The 26,924-nt window shown below is 43.7% G+C and overlaps 1 protein-coding gene across 4 annotated transcripts in view; it reads left to right on the plus strand.

Annotated features, from left to right (window-relative positions):
* PKHD1 (PKHD1 ciliary IPT domain containing fibrocystin/polyductin) overlaps positions 1 to 26,924 on the plus strand; it is a 281,171-nt gene that overhangs the window by 67,422 nt on the left and 186,825 nt on the right. For all 4 annotated transcript variants that reach the window (XM_027808650.2, XM_027808649.2, XM_027808651.2 and 1 more), the window contains 2 exons: positions 2,257 to 2,407; positions 26,624 to 26,774. In XM_027808650.2, coding sequence (XP_027664451.2) covers positions 2,257 to 2,407; positions 26,624 to 26,774 — 302 coding nt within the window. The remainder of the gene's footprint in view (positions 1 to 2,256; positions 2,408 to 26,623; positions 26,775 to 26,924) is intronic.

The raw sequence follows: 26,924 nt of genomic DNA on the forward strand, positions 1-26,924 counted from the left end.
AGAAAATAACTGTTTGTGGAATTGCCAAAGTATTACACATGGATTACTGTAATCAATAACAGTAATAATAACCAAAAAACGTATGAATTTGTATTCTGTGCAAACATTCAAGTGGTAAGACATCCATTCCAGGACGGGGACAAAACTACTTAAATCATTCCTGGCTTAACTGCACATCAAATCTCTCCTCTTCTTTCTTACTACTTCTACAGTGGTTTGAATAAAGCTTCTCCTAACCTATTCTGTACTATAACCTACACTTTGTGAGTGTATAATGGCAAATGTGTATTACTTAGAAGGGGTGCAAGTCTTGCCATTAACCATTCTGGTACTAAGATGCGTCACTGAATTTCCTTTAATATATCACCCCTTTTTTTTCTTACATTTCATTTAAATGCTGCAGTTTGTTAACAGTTTTCCAGCATCAAGGTTTCAGGATGCAGTTACTAGGGGACAGGGAGGAACTGGCTCTTTGCCTATAAGCAAAGCTTGTTAAGTTTTGTAAAAAGATGTGAACAACTGCTCAAAGGTCCTAGTATTGACTTCAGTGCCTGGCAAGTTGGGCCTATGCCCTGCATCCAGCCCACAACAACCCCTTTCTGTCTTTAAAACAGTTGGTTATTTAAAAGACACAGCTTTTTCTTGTAGCATTAAAAAGAAGTTCTATGCAGTCTTGAAAGATAGCCCAGTCCATTGAATTATTGCACAGGACAAGAGCAGTTCTCAAAGTGTTGCTATCAAAAGCATGTGTAGTTCCCTACGGCTGGCTTTTGATTATTGATACAGCAGAGGGAAAGGTTCATTTAAATATAGCGATAAAAATTCACTGTTAAGAAGGTTCAGCTACTTGCAGAAGGCTTTTTTCCTGTTGTTTCTAATGTGGCTGCTGCCTTTAACACTTTAACCCTGAAGAAGGGCAACAAAACAAACACCCCCTAAATGCACTGTCAGAGCAGCTCTTTGTTTGCACAATGAGCTGCTATATCCAGCATGGTTTGGAAATTTCAGGTTCATTAAACCATTCTGATCATCACCCTCCTAACAAAGCTCTGAGTGTTGCCTTTCCAATTAGGTCAATTTTGGTAGAACTTAGGCTCCTGACTTTGGCACTTCAGGAAATCCTGTTAGATGGGGCTTTCCCGAGCCTGAAAACCTTTGAAAATCCTGGTCCTATCTATCTGGTCCTCTATTTTGTCGAGCAAATCACAGTATGAACTCTGTCCTTTCTTAGCCACTCAGAAAAGTGGTATAATTTCTGAGCTATGTTGGTGTTTGCTCTAACTCATCTCCTTTCTGCTCGCCTTCCCACAAGATGCAGATGTATTTCTGATGGTGGGATGGGGAGAGGAAGAAGAAGGAGCAATGGCTGAGGAAGGAATGAAAAGTGATATTGGATTACACCATCCTGATCCAAAGCCTGTAGAAGTAAATTTGGAAGTTTTCCCCTCATTTTGAGAGATGTTGGATCCCATAGCTCCCCATAATGAAATGCTACCAAAGTCAGCAGCAACTCCAAGGGAAAAAAAAATGTTTCCTCCCCACCACCTTTCCTGTTACTTCTTCCCCCTATGCAAGGGGAGGCTTTAGAGCAAATGTCTGTTAGTATAACTGGCACATATATCGAATCTGCTTAGTCTGGGCTGTTAAGTAACTTTAATTAATTTACTAAGTTAATGTTCCAGTGCTAGCAACAAAGCATCATTGCAATCAGCTGGGTAGCAGGAATTGGAACCCCTAAATGAGCTCATTTTTTCACAGTTGGAATTAGGGACCAGTTAGCCAGTTGTGTGGTTTTTCCAATTTCTCCCCTTGCCCTAGGGGAGTTGCAAGTTATTCATTCCCTATTGCTAAGTGTGAGTAAGATGGGGAGGGGGGAGACAGGAACAAACCCTACACCATGTAGGAGTCCATCTTTGATCCTAACACTGCTGATTCCCTAGCTGTTGTCTGCGCTTATCTTCCTGCCTTGGTCCTAGAGTCGTGTTTGCTACTATTTGTAATAGTTTGGGGAAGCAGAAAGGCATCACTGAGAGATATTTACTGCATGTATTTTCATCCCGAGTCTGTGCAGATAAAGGGGGGAAAAACAAATAAACAATAAAAGAATGGAAACAAAATTACAGAAATTTGCAAAGTTTGACAAATGGTGGCCAGGAGTTGCCACAAGCTAATGGCTTGCAATGATTAATAAGAGTAAAAATAATTGCATTTCATTAAGATTGATGACACCCCATTTAACCTCCCTTCTCGTTTCAGCCCTAAAGTGGAAAGAGATGAAGTTCTCATCTATAATAGCTCCTGTAACATTACCATGGAAACTGAGGCAGAGATGGAGTGTGAGGGAGCTAATCAGCCAATTACTGCCAAGATTACTGAGATATGGAAAAACTGGGGCCAGAACACTCAGGTATAATCAAATCTTTTTTACAGACTGATTCAAACAGCTTAAAATTAAATTTGTAATATTGTGTACATTTAAAGGGGGCAAAAAAAAAAACAATTTAGGCAGAGCAGCAGCAATATATAATATTAAATGCTTTCCAACTTTGAATAGCAGTTGTAATGCAGTGCAGCTGAATTAATGGTTAACTATGGTTAATCATGTATTTTATGAGACATAAATGAGCTTTACCTTATTTTCTGTGCAATGCAGGTGTTTTTTCAAACTCTCCCTTATTTATATAAATTCAAAGTCTGTCTTAAAAGTGTTATTTTCTGTTACTTGAAATCTTAGCCATGTGATACAGAGTTTCAGCTCACTGGCAGAGACTTAGCATTCCGCATTTGTGCAGCTCTGCTTATATTTGTTTTTTTCTCCTCTTCGGTATCTGAAGTAAAATGGGACAGTCCTCTCCGTGCTATGTGCGGGTATAGCAAGAAGAAAGACATATGTAAAGAGTTCATGACAAAAAATTATGACTCTGAATTAACATGATTGTAGGGCTCTATATCTAAAAAGGTAAACGTTAAATGTCCTTTTAAAGTCCACGTGGTGTTGCAGAGTTTCTGGGGGCTTGAGCTAAATACTGGGTTGTGCCACCTGTGAGAAGAAATTCAGAGGGGTTGGATATTTGGAGAACATCAAATATCCCTTTGTCACTCACCTTTCCTAAATGAGCAGCTCCTGAGAAGTGGTGGGGACCTACCATGTACAGGGCAGAGCAAGTGGGAAGAGTTCCTCACCTGACTTATGGTAAAAAACCAAATGCTGTTTTTTAATCTATTAAATCAAATTATCATGCAGTCTTCTTGGTACAGTTGAAACCTAGAGAAATGAAGTTTGTTTGCTTAGCGTTGGTGTTAAATCTACCATGGTCATTTTTAACTCTGTAATGACGTTTCCTTTACTCCCCCATCCCACCCCAAAAGTGGCTGCAGTGTCCTGGCAAAGTAATCTTGGTGTGTTTCCAGTATCGGATTCTAGATCTTTTACTAAGAACCTCTGACTGTTTGCCTTACCTTACATGTATGGTACTATTGCAGCTGGGTATCCCAAAATACAATTGCTTGCCTTCATTCTGTTAAGTCTGTCTTGATCTGTGAAGGAATGTCACGTGTAGCCCTTGACCTATTCGTGTTGATCTGCCAGTCAGCCTTGCTAGTCACGCTACCAGAAACGTGCCCAGCTAAGGAGAAAACCAAGCCCCAAAACTTGCTAGTTGACAACTGCAGGAGGACAGCAAAGGGAAGTGCTCAGGCAAGTATCAGATCAATTGGTAACTGCTCCTTCCTATTCATATTTTCCTTCCTGAATGTGATAAGGGCATCTCTACAGCCCCAGAGCCTGGGCTGCAGCGTGTAGGAGGTATTACCTGCTGTTGGCTGTGATCTGAACAGCTCAGCTGTGTCACAGGTCCTGTAGTCTCAGTAACAAGATGATGACGGGTTGTCTTTGACTCAGGTAGGAGCAAGAATAGGAAGAAGTGGTGAGGTTTGGCCCTACTATGGTTTTTCTGCTCAGAGTGGGGAAAATCACGGAAGTCCTAAGTGTTCTGAATGATTAAATTCATTCAGGGAGAGCAGGACAAAACTAGCCGTGCTTTTAGATCTGGGATTTGTGGCTGCTTAATGAACCCAGAGGGCCTTTGGAATCATTTTATCCCTCTTCCCAAAACTGGTCTGGGTGAGCAGAGGTGGATGGGTGGGGAGTTCAGATAAATGGTTTCAATTTTGGTCCCTTTCTAGCTGACAGCATCCTGTTAAGATTTATGACCTGGTGCAGCATATACATGCTTCACTGTAGAGATTTAAATCATGTCATGTGAACTGGCCTTACCTTTCCAGTGGAAATAATGGTCCCCAGGTTCAGCACTAAGCGGTGAAATGCATTAATAGCACCACGTGCCTTAGGATAATGGTGCTATTAGCAGGCAGCACCACTCTGTGTACAAGTAATGGGGCTGCATCTCTTTATAATAACATCTGGCACATCTATTGAACTCTCATGCAAGGATCTCAAAGTGCTTCGTAAAAAACGGGCCTGATCCGTAGCTGTTCTCAGCATACCTACACTGCTCAGTGCTTTGTTTTCTACTCACTCTTTTGCTTACTCTCTTCTGAAGGATGCCCAGGCAGGCTGATAACTCAGCAGTGTCTTAGCACAGCTGAGCTTTGTGGGAGGGTTGCGGCAGAGATGATTAGATGATGATGGAGCAGAATTAGCTCCAGGATGGCACTGGAAGTAAAAAGAATTGTTGGAGAAAGGCTGACAGACGCTTATATTATCAAGAGCATGGAATGAATGGGCATTGGCAAGAAGAGAGAACAACCTCTGTTCAGAGCAGAAAATATTTTTTTTTTTAAAAAAGTTTGGTTCTGCGAACTTGAGTCTAAGGGATACAGACATTAGGGTAAGGTCCTTTTTATTTCAGTCATTTTAAGACACCTAATAAGACCTGCCTGTAATTCTAGAAATAATAAGAAAGACATGAATGTGATTAGTTGGGATTTGGTAGGCTGGAAATGAGGTGAACGTAGACTGTGAATGTGACAAGGTTTGGCAGCAATCTCCTGGTGGGAGAATGCTGGGCAGGAAGATCCAGAGATGCCTGGGGAGGAGCGTGGTGGGTGCATGAGGGAGGCTGGGTGCCATGATATCCCCAGTAGCAGGGAACCAAACCAGACGTGACCTGGCAGCATCGAAGAGAAATCCACGCATAAGGATCCTGGTGTACAGTGAGTGGCAGAGGCATGTCCATTGGCTTGATCCTGCCTTTGACCAGCACGGGCGTTGCAGTGAATGGAAATAGGCCATTTTTCTCTTACCTGACTCTGCAGAACAGTATCCAGACAGTGAATTCACCCTGGATCTGTCAGCTTTACTAAAACTTGTATTAAATGGCTGTTGTAACTCATCCAGGAATCTGACCTTAGCCATGCTTGTTGGGTTTTGAATAACAACATGTTGCCAGATCAATTCTCCCATTTTTCTGGTCACATCCAGAGGATATTATATGCATTCCTATGGTGTTCCCCCAACGCCTGTTTGAATTGCAAGTGTATATGTGCGCCAAAGATGCCAAAGAGATTAACAAATGCTGCAAATGTTCTTCCTCGGTGCATTAGAGGTGGTTGTCCTTTGAACTTCTTTTACTGTCTTAGATACGCAGAAACTCCAATTACTAGAGGATCATTGTACGTAGATAGAAATTCTTCACAGATGCAATTCCCCCGCCCCATTTCTTTAACTCCCATTTTCCCCTGCTAATTTTCATTAAAATAGATCTTTATATGTATTTAAGAAATTAGCTCTAGGTACCTTAATTTTTGGATGATCTGCATGAGATGGCTAAGCTTAATTCTGCAGGGAAGAGAGTTCTTCTACCTTTGATTTCAATATAACTTTGCTGAAAAATTGGGCTGTAGCTATCATAAAAAATTAGAATGTTATTTTTGAAAATGCTGTCTGTTTTGTTCACGTTGTACATGTTGTTCCCTTGAGTCAGGTACTTGAATTTGCTGTCTAGGTTGAATCCCTCTGAATATTTGTGGGCAGAATCCTCAGGAAAACAGCTGTATTTTCTGGTAGGTGATGCAATATCCATCACTTAAGTTTTGTCCCTTCAAAGCTGATCTCCGAGTTGTTGCTTGCATGGTTACAATCTGAGCTGGGCTCAGCTCTGAATCTAGAGGACCTCCAAGATTTCGGGGAGTTTCAAGTTGCTGGCTGGAGATCCGTGAGTTGCATGGCAGACTTAATGAAATTTAAGTTCACCAACTTGGACTTTACCTGGGGACTGGTCTGTCCCACCACCCCCAGAGAATTTTATGCTTTTATGCTTTTCTTCATAAACTGATTTAGGCCCTTGCCTCACTTTCTGTTTGAAGTATTTTATCCCCTATGACTTAATTAGGTTGTGCAAAGTAAGCAGGAGGCCTCTGCCCCACTGTTGCATTCAGCATCATCAGTGTTTGTAACTTGCTTCTTTATTATCTAAGGAAGAGTTGCAGAATAATTTTTATATTGGTACATAATGAAGTTTAGCCTACTTAAAGGAGAGGGGGAAAAGAAAACAACCCATAACTGCCCCCCCACCCCAGCACTGATTGTATATCCCACAGGACTTAATTAGTTCACAGTTTCATGATACTCTGGATAATGGGAAGATATGAATTAAATAATAAAAGGGAAAAGTTCTAATGCTCACTCAGTACCTGTCCACTTCCACCTTGGTTGCATAATGAGATGTCAGCTACCGTGACACTGATGAGACATGTAAACCATGCTGATAACACACGTAAAGGATGCTCATGGGAAGGTTTGACCAGGCTTGGATGTCTCTGAACCCATTATGCTTAGTGAGCCTTCAGATTATTATTCCGGACCACTGGACCAGACCTAATCATCATGCAAGCATGCTGTTTGAGCAGTGCTTCCCTGCTCTGGCTCCCCCTCCTCCCCTGGCCCAGATGGGTGATATAATGTTTGTCGGAGGGCAGATGCCGCGTACATTAAGTCAGTCATAGGGAAGCTGAACTGGTATACTAGTGAATTCTCTACAACCTAACCCTCGAGGGGTCCCTATTAAGAAATAGAAGGCTAATAAAAAATAACTTGCTAGATAAAAATGCCATCCTGGATTATGGCTCTGCCTGGGTATGCTGTGCTGCCTTTAGTTTGTTTTTAAATAGGGCATTAAAGGAAGGTCCTGAGATTTAAGAAGTGGCTTAGAGTATTGAGGATCTGTAAATTCTTGGCTTGGTGATTGATACCAGGATAACTGCTTTGTTCACTTTTCAGCACAAAAAAAAAAAAAAAGAGAGAGAGAGAAAAATAAAACCACAAAAGGCTGTGTCTGAGAGATGCAGTCACCTAAGATACCCTGGCTGTTCAGCTTCCACTTAATGTAATCAGAACTAGCTCTCCAAATCCCTTGCATTCCACTGCAGATCTTAGAATCACTCCTTTCTTTTTTTGGGCCCTTGTTTTCCCTATTTACCATCACCCTGGATGCTGCATTATTTGAAGGGAAGGAAGGAGATGAGATCATTTTGCCCGTTGGAGATATACTTTATAAAGGTGGCAAATCCTAGGCAGCTTTCTGGGAAGCATAAAAGGTTCTCCGGAAACACGGAGCACTCTGAACGTAAAGGGCTCTTACTTTGTTATTGACAGCAGGACTGATGCCAAACCTCTCAACCATGTTGTCCATCTGTGAGGGACACAAGTGATGGGAGGTGACTCTGCTTGGCAGGTCCAGCAGGCTCTTTGCACTCTGCATAGTAGATGCCCGATGCTCTTTTACTCTTGTTTTAGTGCCATCCTCATGTTGAGTGGATGTTTGATGGGTGCATTTTTAAGGGTGATAGGGTCATAATTGGTTGTGCCTACATGCAGACAAGTGAGGGCTTCCAGTCCGTGGTCAGATAGGTTTATAAGTATCTTCTGTTTAAAAAAAACCCAATGAAATAACAAAATCCAGTAATTTTAGCAGGGTACCAGTGCCTAAGGATGAAGGTGTGGGGTATTGTCTTTCAAGCTTCTTTGCCTTCAGAGCCCTGGCACACTCTAATATCTACACTGTCTCCCTTTGGTGCCCTTTGGCCATCTATTTCCACCTGCCCTCCATCTCCTGTACTGTCCTTTTTTTTCCTTGAGCACCAAACAACACCAGAAAGGGCAAAGAAATCCTTTCTCTGCCTTCTCCAGTGCTCTCCTTTGCTGGAATGCCTATGAGGGCAACAGCTACACCAGTCTGAGAGTGGTTAAGCAGGATAGGGATGAGACATGCTGCCTGTGAGGGTGGATGCATCTGGGTCTGAGCAGGAGCCCACAAATGGGTCCTGGAACCGTGTGCTAGCAGAGATGGAGCACTTGGGTTTGTGCTTCCTCTACCTCGATGCAAGGGAAGCGGTGCTGCCTGCCCTGCGTTACTGTTTTGGGGAGATGGATGCTAAAGGGTGCTTCAAAAGTGGCCTTTCCTCTTCACCCTCCTTACCTTAATACAGAAAAGTTTACACTGGAAGCAACAGAGCAGATTCCATCTTGATACATAGTTTTTTTTGTAGGGGTTAATAAATCAGCTCCCCTTTTCTCAACTGGAGGGAGAATTATAGTAAGATAGGATATTTCATTCCTGTGTATCCCTTTAGATGCTTTAAAACACCAGATGCCTTTATTTGGCCATAAGGGGTCACATCTTGCAGAGGCTGGGGAATCATTTCCTTTGACTCTAGCTTATTAGGGAGGATCCTGATAGTACCTGACATCATGGTGTCTTGGGCTTTGATCAGGGCTCCTGGATGCCTTGGCAGCACAAATAGCCAAAAATAACCATGTCACACAAGATGGGATGTCAGGAGTAAGGCTAGATGAAATTCTTCTAAACTATTGTGTGTATGTTTTTCATAAATACGCACTTTCAACAGCCCAGCAAGCCCACCCTTGCATCTCCATGTTCCCTGTTTTCTTACCCTGCTAGCTTGGTCACAGTGTTATTTTCAGAAGGGGGTAGGGAAGGCAACAAAACCAACCGAGATTTGCAAGCCTCACAGAAAGGAAGTGGGGGAGTCCATAATAATACAATAAAAAGAAAACCAGAACTCCAGTCTTGGGGTGCGGATGCTATCGGAGCAGAGAGGTACCATCTGCAAGGTTGTTAAGATGTAGAGAACCAAGATGGCCTCCACAGTAACCACAGGCAATGTGAAGAGATAAATGGTTGACCCGAGCCCGTGTCAGGCTAGGATTGATGCCACTATCAGCCCTAGTGCCTTTGCAATGATTTTTTAAAAAATCTCTGATAGAGTGTGTTATCTAGTTACTGGCACGAGGGCAATGGCCTGGAGGCAGTGAGGAGGAGGGGGAAGGAAGAAGGAGAGGAGGAGGGAGAGAAAGAAAAAATGGTCATTCCAGGAGGACAATCTCTGTTGGACTAAATGAGAAAATAAGGACCTTGCTCTGAAAGGGGATGGTAAATAAATAAATAATAATAAAAAGTGGCTGCTAGGTGTGTGAGAAAAGGATAAGCAAAATTGCTTCTTTTTCTTTCTCTGTGTTGTTGTGTGGTGTGGTTTGTTTTTTTTTTTTTTTTTTTTTTTTTAATGGGATCGGCCTTGGGGCTGCAATAGGAAATTTAGAAGAAGTGCTTGTGGTGTGGGATTTTTTCCTTTTACTTTAATTTTTTGCTTCCTGATTTGAGGCTTAACTCTTTCATCTCCTGCTGTCAGATCAAAAATGAAGGACTGAACAGCCCCTTGTTTTTTGTTGGTTTGGGGTTTTTTTTGTGTGTGTGTGTGTGTGTGTGTGTGTGTGGTTTTTTTTTTTTTTTTTTCTCCCAATCTCGCCATTTTATTAGTATCTCCGAGGAGATTGCTTCCAAAATTATACATGCCTTTTCAGGTAGCCCTCTTCTCTCCATCACTCATACTGCTGCACTAGAGGCACATTGGAAGCTACCCCCAGGGTGGGATTCTGTTACCCCCGAGGTGGGATGCCATTATTCCCACGATGGGATGCCAGTCCCCTGTAACCCACAGCACATCACAGCCTTTCCACTTGCATTTAAACACACCCATGTGAAATCAGAATAGAGCATGGCTCAGTTTAATGAGAACTGTTTTCCTTCTTCTCCCTCCATTTATTCCTGCTCCCCACCCTTAAGAGAAACACAGATTCAGAGTGAAAAGTGTTGTTTTGGAGATGTTCCTCCAGGGGAGAGAAAGCAAATCTTTCCCTTCCTGCATAAAGGGAAGGCTCGAATTAAGGTCAGGAGGGTGTGGGGAAGCCTTCCTGAGGGACTGTAGGCACGTTTTCTCTCCACTTGCTTCTAGGCTCTTGTACAGAGTCTTGCTGCCACTTTCCTGTTTAATTATGACAGAAACTCTAATTGACGACTTCAACATTTAGGCAGTTTTGGGGGCAGGGGGGAGCATTCTGCTGTTGAAAGCATGGCTATGGTTCTCTGTTCATGGCACTCGCTCTCCATTTGGGGGAAGGGGCTTGGGAGCGTTTGATGCCTGGGTTTGTGCTGGGGTGCACGGCCTTGGCCTCTGTTTGAAGCCCGAAGGAAGCCTTCTCCATCACCCCATCTCAAATTCAACTGGAAAAGGGCTGGGCCCCTTGGAGACAGTCATTACCCAGACTTGTTCTGCATTGGAGCGTGGCTTTGATGTAGGTGAAGGTCTTGCCCACCCTCCGTAGGTGTGATGTGGGCTGAAGATCCTTTCAGACACTTGCATCACTAGCTTGGGGCTCTGTGTCACCATATGACTTCATGTCCTCTCCCCAGTCCTGAACAGAGCAGTACCGGGGACTTGATGCTCCGCACAGGAGTTTTCTGTGTAACAGAGGTACTGGCTGACCTACAACCACTTCCCAAATGTTTCTGGGGCCTGGTTCATCACCCAGCAAGGTCTGGGCATGTGGTCACCTTGTTTTGAAAGCTGGGAGATGTTTATAGCACAGACTTGGACAGAGCGGGACCATCGGCAGGGCCCTTGATTTAACTGGACCATGAATGGAGATGCTGTCTTCATGCTCTTCAAGCACCACCAAAAGCATGTGGCCAAGGCTGAGAACTGGGTTACACCATGGTGTTGGAGGCAGCTCCAGGTCTTAAACAATGAAATGCCAGATCTGGAGGTGAGCGTGTTTCCTTTAGACTCAAGCAATAATCAGAGCCATTTTGCTTTATTTTTATGTTTTCTTGGTGTTTTGTTTTAGGCTCCTAAATCCACACTAAGGCCCTGATTGACAGATGAATGCCCAGTTCTGAGCAAATTTTAAACCTTCCCCTCAATGGCCTTGTTTCCTCATCCACATGAAAATTCATTTGCTTTAATCTTCCAAAATGCTGAGCCTACATGTGTGTTGGTATGTGTCAAGTGCCCTGGTGGCTCCATGTTCCTGCAAGTGACTCCTAACTGTTGGCAATTTATTCACAGACATTTATGCAGGAAAAAGACTTACTGGATGAATAAAAAGCCATTGACTTCTCAGGGACATTTACTCATTTAGATGAGCACTGGCTGGATATGGGCCAGTAACTCCGATGGGTTCATTATCATTAGTCATGGCTTGCAGAGGAAGCAGGATCTCCTTTTTCTGTTTCTACAATGTTTCTGCTAGGCTGTAGACCATACCTGAATCTGGTGCCTCTGTCATTTATGGCATCTGGTGAGTGGTAGGTGCTGGATTAGGCCACTTCTATAGGGACATAGCTCTAAAAAGCTGAGTTCGGTACATGGCCTGTTCTCTAGCCATGAGTGCAGGATCAGGCTTCCCATCTGATCCACAAGAAGTGAGAAGCAGCCTGGGATAGAGTGTGTATGGTGGGGACAAGCTGGGTTTTGCTTACTTTAGGAAAAAAGTTGGTAAATCCTGAGGATAACAAAAACCTGAAAAGCTTGATCTCCTAGTAAGCTGGTGGTATTGATAGAAAATCTTGTATTGTGATTTCTTCTGTGTACAGGCTTCAGAGTAAGAGTAGAGTAAGGATGAGCAGTATTTGTTGTGTTGTTTTTTCTTTTTTAAGGTTTGATTTTATTTTCTGGTTTTGTTACTGTTGGTGTTATCGCAAGGTTTTTCGTAGACTCAGCAATGTCAACTAAGTGTACAGTTAGAGGACAGATGAACTGCTGTACTATTTCAGTTCTGAGAGTGTTTATTAAAAACTTACCAAAATAATTGCTGTAGCAGGAGGAAAAACCAGCACGTTCAATCGCTCTGCCACAATTAATCTGCTGGAACCTTCCTTCTGTCTTTAAGGAAAGGGTTAATTTTATGTGACTGCTAGTAAAAACAAGCTGTTTTCATGATGAGTCTGTAATAGCTGGCTGATAGACTGACTTAACAACTGCTTGCTAAACACTGGGTAGGTTCCCCTGATTGGCAGCTCTGTAAGTGGAAGCCCCTCGTGTCCAATCTGTCCCTGTGAATAGCTGCAGAGCAAAGGACTTCATTAAGGGATCGTAAGGCTACCTCGTAAAAGCTAGCAAATAATTATGACAGCAATGAGAAGGAGTGGAGGGGACTGAGCGCTCTGTGGTCTCTGTGAAGAAAAGCAGACATCCCAGGGCAGGGGAGCATCAGGTGAAGTGGATGTTATAAACACTTTCCTGTGAATGCTGCATCTTCTCAATAAAGCCTTGGTTTAGCCCGTCTACAGCTCTAACAAAATATTCCCAGTTAACTTCATGGGTGGTGCAGGGCTGGGAGCTGTTAGCTCATACTCAGTTAAATTTCAAATGTCAGAGCTCATTAACGGTGATTGTAGCCAAAGACAGTTTGTGAGAAGCTCAGTAAATTTCACTTCCTCAAATGAAATTCAGGAAAGAGATTGCCATTTTGCTTATTGATTTATTTTCCTGCTTTCACACATCTTTGAGGCTTTGATAGTGATCAAGGGTCAGGTTCAGCTTCACCCACTTAGGGATTATGGTTCTCCCTCATTCACACAGACCCGCTTGCTCTTTCATTCTCACATTCTCATTTATTTACCTTTTTTCTTCTTGCCCTAACCTGTGTTTGGTGAGTGGAAGATGCAAGTTTTTGCTTTCAGCGTTGGGAAGAACTTTTCCCTGAGCTCACCAGCAAGCCCATGTGGGCACGCACAGCGACGCAGCATGGCTTCAGGTGTTCAGAACTGACCTGGGAAAAGATCGGTAGAGAGTCATGAGGTAATTCTGGATTAATTGTAGGGATGACTCACCCAAGGTACGTCTGTCTAAGCTTTCCTGTTCCTGGGACTTGGCTCTTTGTTGTCCTGAACAATTCTATGCCAAATGAATTGGTGCAGAAGAAGTTGGGCAGTTGGTGTTGCTCTGTAACCCCTTTTTGGGAGTCCTACTAGAGTCAGCACAGGGGTTAGTCAGGGGATGGAACCACTGGAGGTAAAAATGTGGCTTCAAAGCTGAGATGGTGCAGGCAATGCTACAGAAATTGAGATTTTCCATGAAGGAAGGGCTGCAGTCACTGGCCACCAGTATGGCCCCAAGCCAGTGTTCATTTTCAGGTCTGGAAGAAGCAGTTTCTGGATTACCAGGTACCCGAGGGACTTGAAGGCAGGTACCACGGGGTAACAGTTTCGGATAATTTTCTCCAGGTGGTGATAGCTAGTGTTGGCTAGGGCTTTTTTAGGTTTGCACCTGTATGCAAATCCTCATTTGGGTTTGTACTGTGGTATGGTGCCCATCTCTCCTCAAAATCAAATCTGCCTTTGGAAAACACTGCTAGGCACCCATCTGCATCCTTAACCACTTGGATGTATTCAGATGCCAGGGCAAGGATGTGCCAGCAAGGGTCCTTGGGTAAGGGGACCCCGGATTTTATGTCCCCAAACAGCTAACAGGCAGACAAATGTGTGTGTGGGAGGGCAGACGGCAAAAGCCATGGAGTGTACATTATTTCGGGGGATCTGCATTCCCAACAAAGATGAGCTATTACAGCCTTCCAAGACAGAGGGGTGGCTTTATAGTTCAAACAGCAGCAGTTCGTGCTTTCAACTCAAAGGCCTCTCAGTTCAGAGGGCAGCATCTTGGTCAAGAGGTTCTCTCTCACGCTAGTCTCTTATCTTTTTGTCTGATTTAAATGAAGTTTGGGCTAAAAGCTCTTGAAATTACAAGAGTGGTTACTGTCCCATAACGTGTGTGATGCTGCTATTCAGCGGAGGCATACTCGTTCATGGCACAGCAGTTCAGTACAAAGTGCACTAAATTAACTTCAGCTGCCTTCTGGCTTATGTTGCGGTGCTGTCTGCACCCCTGCTGAAATTGCCTCTCGTGTGTCACTGTGAGCTCAAACTACTGGAAAAAAAAATAAAAGAAAAGGAAAGAAAATTAAATAGATGGAAGCACTGTTTCATTGGGAACCAGTTCTAATTTTAGCTATATAAAATAAATGTATTAAAGTGTACATATCTGTTGTAGACGTATCCTCATTTGGAAAGTGTCTTGCGTCAGGAATGTTCTCTTGTGTTTGTGCAGCAACTTGCACAGTAGTTTCTGAGGCTTTATCTGGATTCATTGCAATTAAACAGGCACTCTTGACTGCAGGGAAATAGCATGGGTGCTCCCAGCCTTATAAATGCCACTTAATGCTCAGATTCCCATTAGGACTTGGTAAACTCAGCTCAAGGTGGCAGTGCAAAGGTAACCTTTGCTAAGAGGTGACATCTTCCTGGCCATCGTAACCCAGTGTTACCCTATTGCTTATGTGACCTTTTCTGTAAGAGTCCCATCTTCACCTTTTTACCTTTCTGGCAGATAAGTGTTTTTGATGATGACAATAAAGATACCACAAAGCACTTTTATTCTTGGTTGCCCCATCTGGGCTGTGCGTTTGATCCGAACGGCCGGCGTTCCAGTCAGATTGCACTATCAGATGGAGCTGGCTCTATTTCCTGCATTATTCTTCCTGGCTGTACCACATTATGCAATTATGTTTGCATTTAAACCTGAGCACTTACCTGTAATGATGCTGTAGTTCAGTACATGATACATTACAGCAGTAGATAATGCATACAGATAGGCTAAGAAAGCATGTTGTTGATGTGCTAAAACTAAACAGGGCATTGCATTTGAAAGCGGGCTCTGAAAGCTCACAGATTAGGCTGAGAGGTTTAAAAAGCTTGCATTACTGAAACCACAGCCGTGCAGGGTGAAACCCCCTTGCTGCTGGGCAGGTACAGGATGGAAAGGGCAGGGCAGGTTTCCCGAGGGCTGCCCTTCAGTCTCCATCGCAAACGTCTGCCACTGGCACTGCTGGTTGCTGCCACCCACTTCTGCAGAAGCAGGAGGGTCTCAGCAGCTGCTGGGAGTCCCAAACCCTGCACCCCTGTAGCACAGCCTAAGAGAGGAGCCACGAGGCAGCTGAGAGAACTGACTGTGTCTCCACTGCTGGCCAAGCCCCTTACACCTGCCTTACACCTGCTCTTATCCCTGTGATGCAGATGCAGCCTTGGGGGACAGATTCTGACCAGCTGGTTTGCATTACTGTCATTACTGTGCTGTTATGAACACACACTGCTACACCCACACACACCCACACCCACCCACACACACAATGTTTACAGTGGTGCTCGGTGGCTGGCTGGCAGACCCTGTCTCCAAGCGCTCAGCGTGATGGTTACCCCTGAAGTGTACCAAGGCACTTAATGTCTCATCTCCTTTAGGATGTTGCTTCTGGCAGATAAGGTGAAGACTTAAGTAACTTCCCCACCTCTTTGCAGGGCACTACACTGGAGCAAGGGCACAGATTTCAGAGAGTAATAGCTTTCGACACTGGAGGTCTGTGTCAGAACCTACCCTGGCAAGGCAGAAAAGCTGTATAGCCTGAAGAAATTTCTTTGTGGCCATTCAGGTTCTCCCTCTCAAAGGTGGAATTTACTTTTAAAATACTTTTGAAACAGGCAAAAACGGTCAGGCAAAATGTTTTGATGAAGCTGCTGCAGTGACTCAGCAGAAACCAAACCTGGTACAATCAGCCATGAGTTTTCCTTGCGGGATAATGAAGCAATTCCCTCCTACTACAGCAAGCACATAAGTTTTCTCTTCATTACAACGGGGATTTCAACCTATAGTCTTCCTAGCAGGTCCCTCCTTCCATCATGTTCTGGGGATCTGTGGATGGAAGGAGCAATGACTGGGCAAATGTCCTCCTGTTTATTTGAGAGAGGGAATATACAGCTGATAACATTAGGGCTCACGAAGCCTTTTACCTTTCAGTTGCATGATGCTTAAAATGTTCTGGGTGGTAACAGATGTTTCAGTGGAGCAATACCGTGGTGACAATGAAATATTTTTCAAGATATGCCTGAACCTCTTAATGAAATAGTGAAAAAAATTGTAATAGAAGAACAGGGGAAAAGTGTCCAGTGACAGTCACATAACTGGCTCTGCTGCTTTGGCTGAGGAGATATATGCTGTGGATGCATATATGGCATCAGTGTTTGTCCTTGGATTGTGTGGCTTTGCTGTCTATATGCTTCATTTTATGCATAGGATGTACCAAGTTGTAGCCTACACGCAACGTTTTCTCTCTTCAAAGCACTTTTGAGTCTTGGCCTCAAAAACCAGGTTTGCACTGGAGACGGTTTGTGCATCAGTTCACTTGTATTCCCTACTTCCCCCTGAAAGCTGTGTGAAAGTCAGGGGCTGGATCCCACACCAGTGCTCTGGCCTTCCTCCCACCCTTGCAGCTGATTTGGGACTCTCATGAGTGTTTTTTCTCCTGACTGATCCAAAACCCCCATCATCATCATTGGATCTCCACTGGCACCGTTGGGGTGGACCAGCCTCATTCCTCCCACCCCATTTACTGTAGCGTTCATTCAGAAATCCTTCTTGCTGACATGTAGGTACATAATTTGATTTCTTTTCCTGCAAGTGGTTGGAAAATGGTTAAGCTAATCTTTGTATTTGCAATTTTTCTCTTAGATTAGTTGAAGTAAGTCAAGATCATTCAGTTGTGCGATGATACTTGCATGGTGTGTACTGCAAAGGCTAACACAGTCATCAGGCTCGGTTATCCTGTTTGTGTAAACAACATGATGTTGCAATTTTCTCATTACCATTAAATTACCATTTTTAATTTGTCTCAGAAGCCTTCATTTTTTGAGAAATCCCTGGTTTAGAGAGAAGTGTAAAATATATTTGCCGTTTAGCTGTGGTCTGGAAAACGAAAACCAGTCATGATGTGTCTGAAGTGGAAGATTGCACTGAATTCCCCATTGTGTTTACACGCACAGGATTTTCATGTAAATTGGGCTTGCAGTTAAAACTCTGCACTGGGATAGTTTCCACTGAAATAAACTGTCTCTGAATATCAGGCCATAGATGAACATTAGGAAGATTCTTGTGAATTCACAATGACTAGAGAAAAATTGCATTTTGTAAAACAGGGCTCTTCATGTGTCTCAAGACATTTCCTCTGCTTCCAGGGCATTTTCCTTAATATTTCCTTAATAATCCTGAGGTTTCGGATTCTAGGATTGACCTCCCATTATAACCATCAGAAGACCCTGACAGACCCAAGAACAACACTTTGGGACTGGTGTGATTGTGGTACCTAGGCCTGGACCTTCCCCTGGGTCTCATGGTTTGTTTAATTATGGATTGGCTTAACGGCTCATACCTGCCTGTTACTTTGTGTTTTACCTCATATTTGGGTGAACTTTGTTGCCTGTGCGTAAGAAGCTGACTTGTGCTATGTCTGGGACATGCACAGCCCTGACACCAGCGGTCTTTTTGTGCCCTCCCTATGAAAGCACCATTAGATTTAACTAATACTCCATGTCCTTAATTAAATACCTCTGGTGCAAAGAGCCTTACCTTCTGTGCTTGGAAATTGCAGTGATTACTCCCCTGCTGGAAAAGCCTTTTTTTTTGGTGGTTGTTTTTTCGAGTGGTTTCGCTGGTTTAGTTATTTGGGATTTTTTTTTCTTTAACAGGAATTAAGCTGTTTCTCATGCCATTGTCCAGTTGCAAATTGGCCTGAGACTTGTGCCATGGGCTCTGACCTCTGAAACTGCCCACTCATTTTTTTTCCTGAACTAATCAGCTAGACGAACTATTTACAGTTGGCTTTTGGGTCTTCTCACTGCTTTTGCGACTGCCCCTGTCTGAGTAATTAATGACAGCGTGGCTTGTTTATGGTCTTGAGTTACTAATGCTGTTGGCTGCAAATGCATTTTTACCTCTGGGACGTGCTAGTTTCCTGGTTCTAGTCCCACCTCACCAGCCCAGGTCAATTTTTTGTGCGTAAACAGATTTATCCTGTAATAGTTGTAGAGAGACTAGGGTCATTCATCAGTCCCATAGAGAACATGCCCAACCAGATTCTTCCCTTCTTGTGCCTGTGCAACTCAGCAGAAGTCAGAAAGATTCTGACAGGACTTCCAAAATTTTAAAAAAAAAGGGGGGGGAGGGGAGGGGAGGGGAAGAGAGAGAAAAGGAAAAGCATTTCTTTCTTTTTAACTCGAGATACAGGGAGTCTCAACTAGAATTAAAGATATTGGATAGTGCACCACCTGTCTAGCCATGTCCCAGACCTGATCCTTGCTGTACCAATGCTTACGGGAGTCATTAATGAAGGAACTGTCACGTGGCTTTCTTCGGTAGGTTAATACCACCTACATCTGAAAGCTGGAGTAAAGGGTAAAGAGAAGTTACATAGCAGGAGATGATGCAGATAAGCATAAAAATATAATCTTGTGGCCTTGGAAAGGTTTTGCTGGGTTATGTTCCAGGCTTGTTCTATCATGGGCAATCATGTCAAGTGTGCCGATCCATAAGGGAAAACACAGTTTGCTCGCCTGCTCCCTCTGGAAATCTGTTACAGACTCTCAATGCATGGATAGTCAGAAGTGTTCTGCCGGTTTCTGTCTTTAGTTTACTCATAGCTACAGTTTCTTTCAGTCTCCTTGGGGATAATGTTGTCTTTTGGCATAAATGATTAATTTTCCCCCACTGTATAGTTCTCTAGGTATCTTTCCTTCCTTGTTTTTTAATATGTGTAAGGCTACTTTCTTAGTGACTGGGGACTCAAGCTCAACCATTGCTGCCATTTTTTGTATAATTTCTATCAGAAACTGGAAGAAGACAGTCCCATTATCTCTCTCATCTTTGTTGCCCAGTTCGCTTACCAGTGTCTGCTCAGTTGGGTTAACCATGGGTGGTCTCTGCCATGACATGAATTCGAGAGGGGCTTCCCTTCAGGCCTCTGGATCAATAGTGAAATCCACTGTTTTACCAAGGCAGTTTGTGCCAACATCTAAAACCTGCCACCCTATTACTCATAGCTAAGCTGGCATCAGGGACTGTCTTAACGCTGGCTCTCAGAGAAAAAGGACATCAGTGGTCAGATCATGTTATTATCAGGATCATCATCACATGGAACTGAACTGGGTGAAAAATTTCTCAAGGTCTGAAGCTGACGAACTCCTAGGAGCCAAGAGGCTGTCTTTTCTTTGAGGGAAGGCTGGGAGAAATTAGAGAAGTTCAAATACCCTCCCTGTTTTGCCATGTTCTTCTTTAAAAAGACTTTCTAAGTGGAAATAGGTTAAACAGAAATGGTAGAGTTAAATGCGGTGCTTTAACTAAGAGGATGGAAGTAGATTGTCCATTGCAAACATTTCCAGAGGTTCTCCTTGTGTCACTTTCAACTTCCTTACATCCAGCTTAGAAGGCTGCTTGGAAATGCCTCAATCAATGACAAAGTTGGAGTACTGTGATGATGTGCTCATGAATGAAAGTCCTTTATGGGGTTGCTGATCACATTGTACGATCCACTAGACTGCTTTGGCACTCTGATTTCCAGAGAAACTCAACACAGGCTCTTTCAGTGTTTGAAGACAGCTTCTCTGAAATTGCTGCGTGGACAAGACAAGCCCTGCAAAAAATGGTAACTCTTAATCTCTGTCCTGTTTGCTTTTCTGTAGTGAAAACTGACCTTTTGGAATGGGATTTTGGAATCCTTCCCTAGAGAAGGATTCACAGTGTGCTGGTTTTTAGCTCTTCGCTGCCAGTTAGTGTTTGTTTGCTGTGCTCGTGTAATGACCATCAGATGGTACCCTCTGTCCTGAGACTGGTTGGAGAAGCCTTGGGAACTTCTGCATTCGTTATTAGCCTTGACCGTCTTCAGTCTGGCCATTCTTTGGTTTCACAGCACTGCCAGCTATTCATTTCTATATAGAAGCCTAAATCCATATATTTGTCTACAAAACAAGGTGTTGCACTGTACTGTTGGTAGAGAGGATATTGTTTCTCACTGCTTATACTTGGTTTTGCACAAAGTAAAGTATTTTCTGTTCTCTTTTGGATGATGCTATTCTGTCTTTTCTATGAAGCTGTATACATGCCTTCATTCTCTCTGTTAGCAAAATCCTTATACGCTGCTGGGAATGAAAAGACAATTGCAAAAGTCCTCTTTCGGTTCTAGTTTATGTAGAAAAAAATACATTTTTTTGCACTGAGTGATGAAATGCATGCAGGAGACTTCTTATAACAGCAGGATGAAAGAGTGTCCTGTCATGCTTGTCTCAGGGATCCTGGTTATACAGAGGAACACCTAGCCATACCAATTGAAATTCTGTAACTTTGCAGTTGTGAGAATTTTTCAAGTGATTTGGCAAAGGGTTAGAGGCCCTACAAGCAGGAGAGGCAGGGAATGACGCCAAGAGACAGGTTCAGCTTCTACGGGCACTGGGCAGTGTTTTGCATGCTAACTCCATTGTCTGTAGCAAATAACATGCATTTGCATCCCTTTCAAGTATGTGTAGGAGGGAGGAGCCTGCACCAATTTGTCTGTTTTAATTATAGATGTTCTACCCACCTTCCTAATTGCTCCTTCATTAAGGAGTAGTTTGTTGTTTCTTTTTTCCCTAGGAGCTAAAAATAATCAACTTTTGTTTGTTTCTGTAAATATTTTCTTTTTTTTGCCCTTGAGGAGATAATTATTTCTATTGTTGCATGAAGATGGTGGCCAATACAGGAGGAATAATTAGAGCAGATGGCTGAAAATACTTCCCTTGTAAAAGACATCTAGTGTAATAAAATACCTCCCCTCCTCTTTTGTCTCCTCCAAATATACATTTTTCTTTCCTTCAGGTGGATGTGAGTTGGGTGAGGGGTGTAAATCTTTTCCTGATGTATTAAACTGAGGAGCTGTCAAGAGTTCACAGCCTGGAAAGTGAGCTCCCTGTATCCATCACTGAAATTAAAGTGTTTTCGAATGTGGCATGGAGTCCTGGGTCTGCGGCGTGGGGAAATATATGCTGTACTCCATCACTTAAAATGTTAACCTTGTCTCACTGTGGTGACTGAGGACAGGAACACTTGCTCTCCGTACTTGCTGGTTAAATGGCAATCTGTCAGCACCAAGGAAAAGGCTACCTTGTGGGTGTCAGTCTCCGCTGTGTCTGCAGCACTCCAAACCTTTGCTTGGCCACACATGCTGGGAGGGGTGTGCCTTTCTCCAGCTGGAGACCATAGGAAGCAACTAGGAGACTTCCTTGCACATGCAAGCAGGTTGCTGTTGTGCCAGAGCGGTACTGTGCTCCGTGTCTTATCCGGGGTGTCTGGGGGAACAGATAAAGCTGGCTGCCAGGGGTGGAGTTGGTGGGAAAACCTCCAGGCTTTAGATTTTCTCTCTGTGGCCATGTTGCAGATGGCCCTCAGCTGAAACCCACAGCCCAGAAGAGAGTGCTGAAGCACAGAAGAGTCTTTTGTTTAACTACACTGCTGGCTCTTGGTTTGGTATTCAAATGTCCATCGTTTTCCGACCAGAGGATGAGGGCTCTTGTCTTTGTGTCTGTAATGGTTGTTGCAGTCCTCACTTTTGGGACTGTACTTTAAAAAATCCCCACCTAACCAAATTATAAAGTTACCACGAAGTGGGTTCAAATTATTTACACTGTGTCTAAACAGAAGTTTCTCAACCCTTTTAAGCCCAAACCTTGCATTTTGGGGAAGAGGGAGTTAAAAATAACCAGACAAACACGTTTTGTGTTGGCAGAATGATTGTTCTTCACAAAAATTTAGATGAAACATTGAAAGAGTGGTCACTTACAATCCCTTCCCTTTGTGACTTGTTTGCCAGTCTGTGTGGGGATGCCAGTATATCACTGTTATTTATTCATTTGTTGCAGTTGCTGCTGCTGTTTCTGAGCCCTGGCAGTCATAGGCACGAGCTGAGAAACTGGTACTGGGAGATCGTGTCCCCAGAGGCTGACATAAAGGCAACCCCAGGCTGGCTGACAACAGCAGCAGCTAAAAACATAAAATGGAAAGAAATCTGCCTGAAAATGGAAAAAGAAGGTGCAGAAGGGAGGAAGGAGACAATGTGCTGAATGACAAGGAGTACATCTTGTATCATATGCTCTTAAAACATCATTTTACCTTTACATAATTCATTCATTGTTCTGGAGCTCTATAATGGGGAAGGAGTTGCTACCCCCCCTCAAATTAACCTGTGTTATAACAAGAGGTATATAACTTGGTACATAAGGTGCAGGCTTGAAGCGAGTTCTGCATGACACACACCAGGTGGATATCAGGCCTGGGGATATATTGCAGGACACTGCTCATTGAATGTTCATGTTGGATCCCGTCCCTGGTACTCATGCACTGTGCTATCCCAGGAAGAGCAATGGGCTCCTTAGAGGTTCCCAGCGCTTGTGATTTCCCACCCACCTGGAGTTTCTGCCCGTATTTTGAGGGTTTGGTTCCCCACTGAGTTAGGGTTATCTGCTGTACTCAATTCAAAGTGCACAATGTTGCCAGGGTGGGTTTTCTGTGGGTGTTGGTGTAAGGGCACATCCTGCAAAAGTTTGGGTGGCCATTTGAAGTGTTCAGTTCATGCTATATTTGTGTTCTTGGGGAAAACACCAGAAAAGTCTCTTGCCTCAATCTAGCCACTGATTTTCACGAACTTTGCATTTCTATGGTCTCGCTCCTCCTGTTAAACCCAGTTGAAGTTGGCCATGTTCAAGTGTGAGCGCTGACAGTGACACAGATGGATGCAGAGATGTTACGGTCTCATAAGCTCTGTTCTTTCCAAATCGTCTCCCCAACTATCTGGTGTACGTTGGAGCCGGAGTGTGAAGCTACCACTTGACTGCAGCAGCTGCAGCCAGCCAGCTCCAGTTTCACCGTTCAGGCCTTGTTTTATGCCAGCTTCTCTTTCCCCCATCCTGACTTTCAAGCTCCCTGCCATTTGCTGTACCCCGTGCTGAAGCTGGAAAAAGCACAGGAGGAAAACACTCACTGCTAGCCTCTGATGTGCAGCTTTCCTTGGCTCTGTGGGTTCCTCCTGGCTCATTCAACAAGCGAGCATGGGATAGGCACCCAGCCATGACCCTGGCGCTTGCAGCTGCTGCTGCTCTTCAGTCTTACTGAGTAAGTGTTTAAATTAAACACTGTCGGTCAAATGCTGGGTGCCAAGCCGGGGGAAAAATGGAAAAGGAAAGAGTTTTGCTTCTATGAAAAAATAGTGAGGGGGATGAGCTCAGCTGCATTTTGCCATAGGCTGCTTAATAGGGACTGGACATTGCCACCGGCATTCAGCAAAGGAACTTTAAAAGTCCATTACAGTTGGAGATTGCATTGGGCTTTTCTCCCAGAAAACATGAAGAGGGTAATCATATGAGATTCACAAGGTCCAGGCAAACTGTGCTTGTGATTCAGGGCAGCTGGCTATTTCATTAGCCTTGCACTAGGCGATACCTTCTTCTTTCAAAGGTCTTAAGGAGCGGCTCTTTCATCTTAGGGAAGGGTGTAGGACAGCAAGAGAAGGATAACCAAATAAAATCTTCTGTGGTCTCATTTCCCTTCATCAGTTCAAAGCCTTTCCTCAATTTCTACAGAGTTGCTTTCCCTCTAACCCCCCCCGTACATTCTTCAGTGCCATGGTAATTTAAAGTACTTTCCTTTAGCAAACCCCCTTTCTCTCCTCAGAAAGATTCTTTAGATTTATTCTCTTCATGACAATGCTCGGATGATACAAGAGATTATAAACGTCTCTTCGTCCTGTGTTATTAGTTGATGTTCATCTGTTCACTTTTATTTTTAAAAAAATAATTAAATAATCCAAAATCACTTGAAAGACACACGTGCAAGTGACGCACATGGCAGCAGACTAAGCCAGGCATCTTGTCACTGGCAACCTTTAGGTACTGACTGGATGGAACAACAGAGATTTTTATGACCTTGGCCAACTAATTTCTGCCTCTGTGTAATCATTCTTGGGTAGTAAACTTTCTTTTGAGCAATAAAATCTGTCTGCCTTTGTTTAGGTTGATGGTGCAGGGGTTGCCTCTTACTGTGGATAAACGTATTACCTGAATAACACTTGGTTTCAGCCTGTTTGTATTTTTTCTGAGTGACGTTCTTAAGATGGTTAATTGTTCTTAGTTTCCCAGATGGTTCCAACCATTTTTTGCCTTATTACAGTGGTGGGTATCAGCTACTAGCTTTTATGCCAGAGGGTATAACACTGAATGGTGTGGAGTGTTCTAAGGGTTGACAGCAGAAACCTAGCAAGAATAGCTTAAACACTCATGTTATATAGAGAACCTTAAATGAAGAACTAGTGTATTTTCTAGTCAGAAAGAGGGATTGTCTTTAAAAAAAAATATTCAAATTCAGAAAAGGAGTTTATTCTTATTAACTCTTGCAAAACTTCTATCAACAGCTGACTAAGTTTTTGGTGCTAGCAAGAACAACCTGGTATATTCCTTATGCCTTTGCTTTCCCATTAGAGCTACTGGAGGCTTCTAAGTGACTTCAGAGGGTTAGAGTGACATCAGAGTGACTTTATACTGTTTAGCAAGCCTTCTCAAAAAAACCCCCAATGTTCTGATGGATCCCACAATTTTGCAACTACATGATGAAGTGTTTTGCTAGTAGCATTGGTTGAGTTTGTGCCAGACAAGAATTTATGGAATTTGTAATGGAATATGCAGTTTGTGCTGCAGTTGGCTTGGTAAGCAGTGTGGTAAATATGGGTCTTTCCATGAGCTGTACCCTCCTCTGTCCCTTGTTTTGAGACAAAACCAAGTTTAATTATCTACTTTTTCAGTGGATCTATTGTATACCCTTGTATATTGTGTATCATCTGCTTCAAAGCACTGTCAGTGAAGAGCAATTCACAGCCTCTCTGGAAAGACAGTGACTAAACATATCTATCCTTTCAGCTGGAATTTTGTCCTAAATCTCTGAAATATATAGATAGATGTTTGCAAGTAATGAAGATGAAACTTGTCCTATTACACTTAGCAACCATGGAGAAATTGTACCCTCTGTAACAGTTGTGTACAGACGTGAAGGCTTATTTGTACTTCTATAATGATGAAGAGGTTCACTCCCTCTGACGCTGGAGGTTTTGCTTCCCAGATGTTTTCACTGCATGTGTGTTAATGCACTCCCAGGCTTCAGTCTAAATTGAACCAAGTAATTCCCTTTGCACGGAAATCGTAGAATAGGTCAGAGGGTAGAACTTACCAGCATCCATACCCTACAGATGGGATGGATGTAAACCAGTTGTATCATTTAACCTGGGAGCCAGCACCCATTCCTTGCTGTAAACAATCAGGACAGTAGTCACCATATAATAGTTGGTGACATATAATCATAGCTGCTATGGGGAATATTGTATAAAATATCGAGCACGTAAAGCTAGAATTGACAAATGCACAGTTGAAAGAATAACTATTGTACCACCAGTATTGATTCACCTAAACCGCAGCTCCAGAGCAAAAGCTTTAATGCACGTGATGTGCTTTGATTGAAAATGGAATAACTTTATTTTGCTTTTGTATTGAGGTTATTCTTTCCACTGCTGTTTTGGATTAGCACAATCCAGTGAGGACCACAAATATTTCCATGTCTGTTCCACGCCCCCCCCCTCCCCCAATCAGTTGAGGCTGTTCTTGCTAGTTCACATGTGAGTCCAAAAGAATATGTTATCAATGCATATGTCCACACTTGTACACACATCCATGCAAAAACATGCACACTTTCCTGAAGAAATCGGTCACACCTTCACTGCAAAGTTCATGATTAAAGTTTAGAGGTAAGGAGACACCATGACTGGAAACAAGTAGGTGACATTCTGACATTGTCACGAGTCGGGAACTAGTGCTTTATTTGGAACTGGCAATGCAAGCCATTGAAGGAGAGGCAATAATAATACTGGGTAAGCTGAGAAAGACAAAAAGGTATTTGAAAAGAGGAATGTGTCTCTAGATGCAGATGAGTGGCAGGAAAGCCTTTGTAAAAGCCTGTAAAGCAAAACATTTCCCATCGAGCGGGATGTTTTAATTCTAAACTCTTTAGGCTGTTTTTACAACATTGCCAGGAATTAACATGCAGTTCTGCCTCTCGGGAGGCAGAGAGAGACACACACTGGGAAACCCGCGGACTTTCCACAGCCAGCCCTGCAGCAACCCCCTGGTGACCCAGACCAGAATGAGACAAGGGGGGCAACCCCCAAGTTGCGGGAGGTGTTTCCGAAGGCCGGGGACCTCTCCAGCCCCAACGCTCCTCCATCCCTTGGCTCCACGCGGTGTCCCCCCGGGAAAGCAGCTGGTGTGGCACAGGCGTCTCCGCTGTGCTCTCGGCCAGCTGGCTTCCTGAAGGGTGGGGAGGGGTGAGCTTTGAACTTCTCTGGGTCTTGTTTTCTTTTCAGCTTGCCCTCCAGTTTTGCGGCCGGTGGGATGAAGACTCCAGCTGGCCTGCTGGCCACCAGCCGCGAGATGGCGATAACGTCACGATAGAAGGCGGCCGGACGCTGCTGCTGGGGACCACCACCACCAGGCTCAACCTGCTGCATCTTAAAGGTTTGCAGGAGGGGGGGTTCAGTGCTCTTCTTCCTCCAGGGCTGGAGTTTTTCATGGCTGTGATCTCTCCTTCCCTTCCCCAGCTCCAGCATCGCAGGAGACCCCTGGTCAGGCAGGCTGAATCTGCTCTCAGTAGATACAACAGGATGA

This window comes from Falco cherrug, chromosome 6 (genome assembly GCF_023634085.1).
Source record: "Falco cherrug isolate bFalChe1 chromosome 6, bFalChe1.pri, whole genome shotgun sequence".
NCBI lineage: Eukaryota > Metazoa > Chordata > Aves > Falconiformes > Falconidae > Falco > Falco cherrug.